This window comes from Capsicum annuum, chromosome 4, assembly GCF_002878395.1.
Source record: "Capsicum annuum cultivar UCD-10X-F1 chromosome 4, UCD10Xv1.1, whole genome shotgun sequence".
Classification (NCBI taxonomy): domain Eukaryota; kingdom Viridiplantae; phylum Streptophyta; class Magnoliopsida; order Solanales; family Solanaceae; genus Capsicum; species Capsicum annuum.
The window spans coordinates 217,540,145-217,552,119 of record NC_061114.1 but is presented as its reverse complement, the minus strand read 5'-3'; the positions used below and the strand labels follow the sequence as shown (position 1 = coordinate 217,552,119).

Sequence of the window (11,975 nt, the reverse complement as noted above, 5' to 3'; positions counted from 1 at the left end):
TATCTTGAGCTGGGGGTCTATCGAAAATAACCTCTCTACTTTTGCGGAGGTAGTGGTATGGACTGCATATATCTTACCCTCCCCAGACCTTACTTTGTGGTAATACACTGGGATTGTTGTTGTTGTTGTTGTATTGTGGTACATAAACAACATTAGAAAACTGACTTTGTGATTTTGGTGGAAAACTCAAGGTATTTGCATGAACAATAACGAAAAATAGAGGAAGAGGCAACCCACTAGCCCAAGCTCGGTGCATTTCCGTCATTTGTTGCCCTAGTCTTCTAATCTCTTGCTTTAAACTCTCATTTTCCTGACTCTTTATTTGATCCATGATGTCACTCTCTATATTCTTGTTGGACACAACTAACCCTTTCTTGAATTTGGTGTGACGTGGAGGACCAGCTACAACGCCACAATGCCACAAACCAACCACATTAAACTAATTGAACAAAAGATAACAAATGTGTTAGAGTTCAACACTTTCTCAAAATGTTTTTATTTTTTTCTTTTCTTTGAAAAAGATCACCAAACCCAAGAAGCGTGCCTACCTATCTCACTCCCAAGAGAGGAGAAACAGGTGTGGGTAGTTCGTGAAGTTTCGACGCAACATGGCCGATCAAACTTTCTTTATTTTTCTTTTTTTTTTGAAACTTTGAGAAGAAAAGAAAATAACAGATTATCAAAAGAATTGACGAAAATCTTTTTTGAATTTTTCAGTTTTAAACTCCCTATACAAAATGAAACCTATGATTACCAAGGAAAAATCTTTTTGAGTTTTCGATCTTGAATTTCATATGAAAATGAAACTTGAAACTATTAAAGGAAAATCTTTTTGTAGTTTTCTTTTAAAGATGTATATGAAATACCTACTCTAAATGAAGAGTGAAGAATTTTTTTTTGGATTTTTTAAATAAGATCACCGAACCCCGAAAGGACTACATACGTATCTCACTCCCGAAAGAAGAGAATCAGGTGTGTGTAGTTCATCCAGATTGGACAATTAAGGATTAAGTAACAAACAAAATCTTGACTTGCGTGACACGATCAAAGACAGACGATGAAAAACATCAATAAAATCTTTTTAAGATTTTTCAATTTGACACTTCACATAAAACTGACACCAACAACTATGAAAGGTAAATTTTGGTATTTTCATTATATAAAATGTACAAAACTTCTACCATCTTTTTAAAAATTTTCTTTTATAAAAAGCTCCTATCAGAAAAAAAAACTTTTTAAAAATTTTTGAATTATGAATGTTTGTTAAAGAGACCAAAAGAAAAATCTTTTTTTTTTTTTTTGAGAAAATGAATGTAAAAGGCAAAAAATCTTTTTGGATTTTTGGATTGTGAAAAAACAAAAATCATAAAGAACTCTAAAAACAGCGAAATTTTTTTTTTACTCACTTTTTTTTTTTCAATCTTTCGTTGCCTACACACTTTTCTTTAATTCTGGCATAAATTTTTCCCAAACCAGTCCGTCAAATGACCCTGTTACCATCAAAGATGCAATAATTAGCACGTAGGAAAGATTTATGAGTGAGTCTCCTACAAAGGACCAAGTGGATCCCACTAGGTCTCAATATGATGCAGATAAGCATGACCTAAAGACTGACCTAGGCTGAGGTCCACTGACAAAGTTGTTCGGGGGTGCATATGGTCGATAGTGACTGCGATTGCTTTTCACCTACTCCATACATTCGACGACCCCCCCCCCCCCCCCTCATAAAATAAGGGTGACTCAACTAGAGTTCATGTATACGACGTGTACTCCGAAACTTGTTGAGAAAGAATTTACTTGGGGTGATGCATATGATGTCAGATATAAAGCGGTAACACATAAGAGAAAACTATAAACACATAGCACATACTCATTCAACAAAATGATAAAACAATAACACAAATAATAACATAAACAAAATGTCTATACATCTGTAAGCCAATGTAACTCCAAAAAATAAGCATGAATTCTAAAAAATCCCCAGCAGAGTCGCCAGAGCATGTCACACCCCCTATTTTACCAAAAAGAATTAGATTTTAAGTTTGAAAATATTTTTTATTATTAAGTGACAAAAGAAAATAATTTTTTCTGAAAAGGACTTTTAATAATCAAAATTGAGAGTTGCCATTAGGCATAGATCGAGTGTGTCAAGTCACTATTGAAAATCCTTTTTTAAAATGATTTTGACTCTTTAAAGTGGTCCACAAACAGATGTTTCGGTTAAGGAATTCTGTTGACAGAGGGGAAGGTGTTAGACACCCCTCGGTCCCGTGCTTCGACCACGGTCGCTTCGTGGGGTATATCGATTCTGTTAGGGGGGAAAACGAGTGAGGTAGGGAAGAAGGTTCTAGGGGTAGGAGGTTGGGTAGGATAGTGAGGTGGGTAAGAGTGTGAGTGGTTAGGATAAGGTGAGGTGGTTAAATTTGATTGGGCGGAGTGTTATATTTGTTAAAAATTGGTTATTTTTGTCATTTTGTGGAAACTTATTAAAATTAGGTGGGGGGTATGATAGGCGGGGTAAATGGGTAAATTCGGCTTTCGAAGGGATAAAATTACGTGTCTACAAGTATGTTTTTCTTCGTCATCTGAATTATCGCTACTATAGTTTGCAAACTATTAACTTCCGCATGACTCCCACTCGATTTCAAACTCAACAAATGGATTATTTCATTCTTAATTAAAGATCTCAGTTTTAAACTTTGAATATGAAAAAATTCTGAGTAGAAAGCGCTATCTTTGAATGAGTATTTGGTGCAAATTCAAATGGGTTGAATTCAGATATAAATATGAGACACCTTATAAAAAACACAAAGAAAGACAGAGAAGCAAAGTTGATGAATTGTTAAATGAGATATCACTATCACATTCTTAAAACTCCTTGGTCGTTATAGAAGCGTGTCACAAAATTGGGCACCGTCCTGCAATTTACACCCCATATCATTGCTCATTAACATCCAAAATTAATGTTACTATCAGTATATTAATGCTTAGAACTTGCGCATGGCTCTAACACTCCATTTTTTGAAATTCTTTATAGCAAATGATTCTCATCGATCACTTTATGTTATCATATAATAAAGCTATGCTTGTAATTTATGATATTATCTTACTTTTCATACTTTTATTAACGATACTAGACTTACTTTTCTTATAGTTTACGATATGACGTTGCCTCCGTTATAGTATACGATATTAAGACAAAACTCATATAACAATAATGCGAAGATGAAATATCAAGTTCAAATGTTTGCTTGACGTCTTGTTAATATTATGCTTCGATTTCTTCAATTTTATTATTTCTTGAGTTGATATTTTATCGGAGATAATCTTTTTGCCTTCCAAGTAGCTAGGGATAAAACCTACATATAGACTATCCTCTCTAGACCCTACTAATCGTAAAATTACATCGGCATGTTGTTATTTTTGTAAATGTTGGCTTGGCCTCGACAACTTTTGTCCGAATGTCGTTCCTTTAGTTTATCTTATCAATGGAGTGTGGATGGTGTTTATTTTAATTTTTAGGCGTAAAGTTTCTCTTGAACTCATTTGTCCACGTCTATTGTAATGCCACTTTTTAATATATATTTTTTTCTCTTTAGCTAAAATTTCTCATATAACTTGTTTTTTCCCCCTTCACGAAGCTAACAAAGAACGTCTCCATGAATAAAATACATAAACCCTTATCGTCCAGAGAATATAACATCCTATTCAGAGGCAAGTTCAAAATTTAAAAACGATGTGGACAAATATTGGTATAGCCATCGACATGTTATGGACTCTAAAGACTTCAATTTCTGTTAGAGTTCTTGGAGGCTACTCTATCTAAATCCTGAATTATGCTGCAAATATTCCTTAAAAGGCATCTTGAAAGTCCCAATAAATTCATGGGATATTCATAAAGATCAAAAACCTTCTCTTCTTGATGTACCAGGGGCGACTCTACCTCTTAAAGAAATAGACGGCCGCCTTAGGCCCCAAAATTTGAGGGGCCTCATTTTTACGATAATATATTAAGATTTAAAAAAAAAATTAAACATTATTTATTGAAAAATAATTTTTTTTATATAAAAGAAATGAATTATTAGAAAAAGTTCATATATCTAGAGTATTATGTCTCAAGAAAGATTAAATGTATTTATTATATTATTACTTAAAAAGGAATAATTAGAAAAAATCGATTATATAATTTTGAAATAAAAAAAATAATTAGAAAAAATTGATTATATAATTTTGAAAATAGAGTTATTAAATAAAAAGTTATTTTTTCTTAAAAATTTAAGGTCTTTGTTTGATTTTCGCCTATGCTTGAGCCGCCCCAGCTACAAACCCTCCTTTTATGGAGATCAAATCCAAATATTCCTAGTTCTAGAAATACATCATTAAATGCCCTCGAATTACGGAGGAATCCATATCAAATTCAAATATGCCTACGTTCGAGAAATACGTCACTAACGGACCTCGAATTACGGAGAAATTCATATCAAATCCAAATATGCTTACGTACGAGAAATACGCTACTGATGACCCTCAAATTATGAAGAAAATTAAAAAAGAAGAAACAAGGGAGGAATAGATTTGTACCCGCATCATTTATCAATAAAAATTCTTGTTTCTTCGTAATTTATTTGTGATTGGAATTTATTTATCGGAAACAATTGGCAAAACTTTGGTTGACATTATAGGGAATGTGACACATATCGGATTCGAAGAAGCCAAGTCAGAGCTAAAAGCAAAGGAAATAAATTTCAACCAGTGCATCTAACTAGCTGTTACATATTGTAGACTAATAGCTTTTGATGTACTTTTTTATAAATATCATGTATGTCCTCAATTTTTAATAATTAGTAAAATAATCTAAATTAACTTTTACAATTTCACTATAATATAAAAAGTAAATAACGTTACTATTGAACATTGAAACCAAACACATGAAGCCATGCTTTCGTCTTCAATAACCAAGAAATGGCACACAAATGAGATCAAAAATCGAAAAACTGAAACTTATACGTACATAAATGGAATGCATTTACATACATACGTAAATGGTAAATAAACAAGCAAAACTAAAACCAAGAACTGATTATTCAATTCTATGATTCGAAACTTTGCAACTCCAAGAAAACCATTATCACAACAAATACCTGAAAGTTTTATCAAGATTCAGATGCATAAGCTTCAATTGTAGTTGGACATTAATTTAGTTGGTAGTTTTTGTACAAAATAAAAAGTTTGGGTAGTATATAAAAATAAAGTGAGAGGAAATATTCAATTCAAAAAGTCAATACACCTCAAGATAGGGGTGTGCAAAAATCGAACCGACCTATAAACCGAACGGATAAAAATATTATTGGTTTATTGTTATTGGGTTAACGGTTTTTTAATGGTTTTATAAAAAAATTTATTGAATTATTGGTTCAGTTTGATTTTTTCGTATTGGGTTATTGGGTAAACCGATAACTCAATAAGAATATATATATATATATATATATATATATATATATATATATATATATGACTTATTACATATTTCTCTACAAATTAACAAACTTATTATTTCAATTATACAACTCTTGATTTCTCCTAACAACATTTAGTTCAAACTTGAAGATTCTTGTAAATTAAAACACATTATATAGGATTTTTGTTTGTAACTAAGATTCGATTTTTTCATATTAGTTACTACTATTTCTATTTTATGAGTATTTTTTTATCGGTTAAATCGAAAACCGAACCGTTAAGGACTAAAAATCGATAAATTGAAAACCGATAAAAAAATCTTATTGGTTTAGCATATTTAAAAGTCGAAAATCGATAAACTGAACTGATATGTAAAATTGAACCGAACCGAACTGATGCACACCCCTACCTCAAGAGATGTTTTTCAAAAAAATTAAAATTGTAAAAACATTTTCTGAAATACAGTTATTATTTTTATGATCAAACAAATATTTCAGAATAAAATAAAAATATATTCTGAAACATTGTAAATAATATTTATGCCCAACGTCTACTAAGATTTTTTAAATTTACCTATTATGATTCTAGGTTATGAGAATTCATGATTCTATTATTCATGAATATTATTTTATGTACAAAATATTTACGTTCCACTTTAAAAGCAGTAGATTCAGTTGAACTCAATAGAACATACTGGAAAAACATGTTAGAAAATACTATCAATTTTCTTAGTTTCTCGAATAAAATTTCTATGTCTCACTTCATCGATGAACAAAACCCAATTAGTATTTTTTTTTCTTTTTGCATTGATATAAGCCACTTATTTTTGGATGAGAAAAATCACAAAAATCTACTACAACATCCCACTTTGATGAGGAAAAAAAAAGATCCTAACTTGTCAAAAGGCACAGATCCAAAGAATCTACCAAGTAAACAACAAAAAAATAAAATACATCAAACTTTTTTTTCCTTTATCTCTTCTAGATTTAGTCCATATGGCCTACAAACACCTTCCTCCATATCCTGCATTTCTGAACAATGCTTGTTTTATGTCTTCTGAACTCACAACTCCTCCCTGCTCCATTCCCTAATCATCAAAAAAAAAAAAAAAGATCAGAAAAAGATATCGAAATAATTTGAATGCAATTTGATTAATATCTAAATAATTTGAAGTTTACTATCAAACTGATAACTCGGTTTAGTTACAGCCTTCGCAATTAATCTAAGTAAAAGTTCTTCTGAACTAGTACCTACTACCTACTGTACTGAATTTCACATAATTTTTTGAAACATAAAATTATAGAAAGAAGATGTGCATTGAATTTTATACCTCAGAACAAGAAGCTTGCATTGCAAAATCACTAAAGGAGCTTATTACACATTGTTGAAGCTCTAGGCCTAAGGCTTCTAATGTGGTCACTGTTGATAACAAAAGACCAGGTTTCCCTGCACAACATATCTCCACTTTTGTGTCAACACCCCTCCTTTCCACATCAAACTACAAAAAGAATATAAAATTAATTAGATCGAGACGGATTTAAATAAAGCGACATATATACAGTGAAGATTCATATAATCGACATTAATTGTTTGGGGTTTTAGGCATAAATAGATATCGTTGTTGTAACTAACCTTAGGTGAATTTCTCACAAGCATTTCATTGGGTTTTACATCTTTGAAAATGCTCATCAAGCTTAGTTGATTTGGTTCAAGTTCCATTTCTTCTTGCAACTTGTTGATTTTCTCTAGTAGCTCCTTCATGTAGTCTATAGTATCCCCAAGTATTGAAGTTCTGTCCATCTGTAAAGGGTAAAATATTAAATTAACATCAGAAATATTACAATTACAAGAAGATAAAAAACTTTAAAAGTAATATACAAGTCATAACCATTGATATTTTTATCAGGTTACCAAATATTACTACACATATAAGTGACTCGATAGAAAGAAGAATTAACCTAAATAGTCGCCATTTCAATTAATGAAAATGAGGGTTAAAGTTAATTACCTTGCTAATCTTGGGAACAACTGATCTAAGCATAGAGAGTCTATCATTAAGCCTTTTTCTTCTTCTTCTCTCAGCCATTAAATTCTTTGAAGGTTGTCCATCAATTTTCTTTGATTTTGTTTTTCTAATTTCTGGACACAAACCAATATTGAAACTTGTACCTCCAGCTGCTGCTGTTGTACCTTCACACACTTGAATTTCCTCCAATTTACAAGGAATAACAACATTGTTATTATTAGTATTTGCATTATTATTCCCCATTTCCAAATTTTGGAAACTATAGTTCCCAACTTCATCATCCAAAATTGATGAAAAATCTTCTTGAGAAGGGAATGAAGATGTATTATCAGTAAGCTCAGGTGGAGACAATTCATCACAAAATGGGCTATAAAATGAATTTATCAAATTTTGGTGGTCAAATGGCAAATTACATGAATACCCTTCAAAGGAATTAGAAGTAGTAGAACAAGAAAGTGGAATATTATTATTGTCAACAAAACATGATGAATCATAGTTAAGGACATTGTTGTAAAAATCAGACATTTCCATAGGGACAACACTTGTAGTATCCCATGAATCACTTCTTAGAGATAATAATTCTTCTAAGGAGCTATTCTCATTGTAATACTCCATTTTTTTTCTCTATGGAATTTTGTGGAGAAAAAAAAAAAAGATTTTGGAGGGTAGTAATGTAAAGGAGGGACTTTGATGACATGAAAAGTTGCAATAAAGTGGAGGATATATATAGGACAAGAAATATTATATAGTAATGTTTGGGGCATCATTATTTGTCATTTGTCACCTTAGCCTCAGAGTCTAAGCCTGTCAGGTGGGTCGGGTCCCGGTCCTACCCGGCCCACTTAAAGGATCTGACCTGATAAGCTCTAGGGTTTTAGGATTTTAGGTTTTGGATTGATTATTTTTTTAATTTGGATTCGGTTAATTCGGCTCGGATCAAGATCGGTTCAGATTCATCGGTTAACCGACCTGACCCGAAATACTTTTTAAAAAAAAATAGGGTTTTGGGCCAAATTAGCCGTTGGCCCAACAGCTATATAGCCGTTTTGGGATCCAAACGGCTAGTTTGGGCCCATTTCTTAAAAAAAAAAAAATTACATTAAAAATTATTTTTTAATCCCCAAAAAAATTCTATAAATACCCTACACCTTCAAATCATTTTTCACACAATTTTTCACTCTCTTAATTCTCAATTCTCAAACATTCAATATATTTAATTTCTTAAAGAGTTCACTTTAATTTTTAAATTTTTCGTTTACAAAGTACGAGCGGAAGTTTCTAAAGTCGCAACCTTCGGATACTTCCAAAATTTGGTATTATCGTTCCATCTTTTGCGTTTAATTTTTATTTATTGTATTAATTATTTAATATTTAATTTTATTATATGTGTGTATTTTAAATTTTTTTAGTTTAATTTAATTTATACTATGGATAAATTAAGAAACCTCGCTACTAAAGGTGTTAAAATATTTTGTTCTGGAAGCGGTAGTGGTAGTAAAAAGTGAATTACTAGCGGTAGAGGTAGTTCAAGTAGTAGATATACCCGTGTGCCTTCGCCTCCGGTACCGCTTGGTACACCTTTTGAGGAAGAAATAGGTGTTGGTGCTCACGATATGGCTTATGTAGAAGCTCAGGAAAATTACGGTATAGAAGAAGAAAATGAAGTAGATGCGGTTAATTTAGACGAAGATAATAAAAATATTGGTGAGACATCCGCAGTAGGAAATGCTAATGTTAGATCTGAATCGGTTAATCTCCCTCCCCGTCCTCCCCGTGCCCCAAGACCTCGTAAAACAACTAGTGTTGCATGGTAATTTTTTGAACGCATATCAGATACTAAGGTGCAATGCAATATTTGTCAACAAATATATAAGCATAGAAACTGAGGCAAGCAAGGGGTACGGGTACGTTAATGAGACATATAGGTGAAGCTCACGAAAGAGAGTTAAATATTGCACGAGGTGGTGGGGATGTTGGCGGGCCAACGCAAACTAGAATGGATCCAGCAACCGGTCATGTAACGATGAAGTATAATAAATTGAGGGACCGGGAAGAAATAGCTAAAATGGTAGTTGTGGGTTGTTTGTCTTTTAGTTCCTTCTTCTGATGCCTTTATTTATTATATACGAGCAATTTATAATCCTATGTTTAATGGTATTCCTAGAAGTACTTGTCGGTCTGATATTTTTAGACTTCATTCACAATATTGTTTTTATTTATCAACATTGTTAAAAATATTCAATGTAGATTCTCCCTAACTTCTGATCTTGGTCATGCTGTAAATGAAAATGATTATTTAACCATTACTTGTCACTGGATGGATAGTAATTTTGTGATGCGAAAACGTATTCTTGCTTTTTATATGATGAAGATCGTAAATATACTGGACATTTTATTGTTGATTCTATTGTTAAAGTTGTCGGATATTATGGTCTCGAAAATAAAATTTTATGTATTACTTTTGATAATGCTTCTAACAACAAGACTGCTATAAAAAAAATTAAAATCTACGCTATCTCCGTCGTTGCCTGAAATTTTTCATATTAAGTGTGCATGTCATATATATAATTTAATTGTAAAAGATTGTCTTGAGTTTTTTGAGCTTTATATTGAAAAAATTCATCTTGCTGTTGGTTTTATTCAAGGAAATAATTATAGATCGAGAATTAGAGAATTTAAAGTTAAATGTCAAGAAAATGGACTTGCACCGATATTGATGCCTGAGGAAATTGATATTAGATGAAATTCTACATATGATTTTTTAAAAATTTATTATAAATATAGAATTCCTATTACACTAACTTTTAACCAACATTGCAGTTCATTTGCTGATTTTGCTGATTGCATGCTACATGATTCTGATTGGGTTGTAATTAATGATCTTTTTAAGTTTTTAGAAAAAATTTATATAGCTACGGTTGAATTTTTCGGTGCTTATTATCCTACTGTTTGTAATATTTTGGCATATATAGCCGATATTTTTGGTTTGCTCAAAGAATATAAAAATAAAGAAGGTTATAAAGAAGCTGTTGGTGCCATGTTTACAAAATTCAAAAAATATTTTTTCCCAATTCTGCCTATTTACTTGGTTGGTGCTATACTAAATTCGTGCATGAAATATAATAATATGTACCACTTTAGTACTATTATTTATACTAACTTAGAAATAAATATTAACAATGATTCTGAACAAGTACAACCTGATTTGTGGACGGCTATGAGTGATGCAAATGAATACATAGAAAAATTATATAACCACTATGCTGATTTATTTGATTTAGCCGTACCTACAAATATCACTCTAACTGTCGCTCCTCATCCTCCTGAGGAGCCATCATCTTCTAAAAGGTCGGCACATAGTGGTTTTTCTGATTTCTTTTATGATTTAACTTGTTGAAACAGTGTTGATGAGAGAGCTTACACAACAACTTATCAGGAAGAGCTGAAATATTATCTTCGGTCGCTGTCAGAGGATCGCAGACGATGGATCAACACGTTGGATCGGTGGAGGAGTAATGAAATACAATATCCTGTGTTTTCAAGATTAGCTAGAGATATCTTAAATGTTCCAATGTCAACCGTTGCATCAGAAAGCGCCTTTAGTCAGGGACGACAGCAGCTTGGAGACAACCGACATTCATTGGGAAACAATGAAATGAATATTCTAGTTTGCCTCAGAGATTGGATTAGAACGGAAAGAAGAAACCAAGGAATGGAACTGGAGCCGAGCGACGAGCTGAAACTTGAAGAAATTATGTCTTTACGGGAGAACTCAACAGAATCAAGTCCAATGCATGGTGTATAGACGTGTATATTTAACGTATACATGTGTATATGTTTTATAAATTAGTATATAACTATATCTATATATATTGTAATGTATATATATTGTAGTATATTGTATTAGTAGTAGTATATATACATTGAATGGTGCGTATACACGTGTATATATCTTTTATAGACGTGTATATTTAACGTAAACATGTGTATATGTTTTATAAATTAGTGTAGATGTGTATGTTTAACGTATACATGTTTATATGGTTTATAAATTAGTGTAGATGTGTATGTTTAACGTATACATGTTTATATGGTTTATAAATTAGTATATAACTATATATAGAGAGATTGTAATGTATATATATTGTAGTGTATTTTATTTAAACTTTAAAGTAGTACATATATATTGGATGGTGTGTATATATGTGTAATTGTGTATATATGCATACATTTTTTAAATTCTAATGTAGTATATACTATATATATAGTGTATATATATTATTTAACGTATTTATAATGTATATAGGTGGGTATATATAATTTATATTGAAAAAAAGTTTTTTTTTTTATCGGGTTTGACCAATTGTTTAACCGGGTTTAGGTGGGTTCGACCGGATTGGATTAAGTGGGCCGGGTTAGAGTTGTTTTTAATTTTTTTACTGTTGAACCCGGCCTGGCCCACTTAGACCCCAACCCAACCCCGACCCGACCC

General features: G+C 31.7%; 1 protein-coding gene across 1 annotated transcript; it reads right to left on the bottom strand.

Annotated features, from left to right (window-relative positions):
• Window positions 1-6,225: 6,225 nt before the first annotated feature.
• On the bottom strand, window positions 6,226-8,199 carry LOC107869481 (transcription factor bHLH93). Its single transcript, XM_016716019.2, has 4 exons — window positions 7,466-8,199; window positions 7,090-7,257; window positions 6,788-6,955; window positions 6,226-6,544 (listed from the first exon to the last, which is right to left on the bottom strand). Exons 1-4 carry the CDS (start codon window positions 8,096-8,098, stop codon window positions 6,458-6,460), a joined length of 1,056 nt encoding a protein of 351 aa, XP_016571505.1. The 5' UTR covers window positions 8,099-8,199; the 3' UTR covers window positions 6,226-6,457.
• Window positions 8,200-11,975: the final 3,776 nt, after the last annotated feature.

Excerpts from the sequence above, each read along its gene's own strand:
- LOC107869481 (XM_016716019.2), bottom strand. The coding sequence starts at position 8,098 with ATGGAGTATTACAATGAGAATAGCTCCTTAGAAGAATTATTATCTCTA. Across the intron at positions 7,258-7,465 it reads TTGTTCCCAAGATTAGCAAG|ATGGACAGAACTTCAATACT; the intron begins GTAATTAACTTT and ends TACCCTTTACAG. Across the intron at positions 6,956-7,089 it reads TTGTGAGAAATTCACCTAAG|TTTGATGTGGAAAGGAGGGG; the intron begins GTTAGTTACAAC and ends TTCTTTTTGTAG.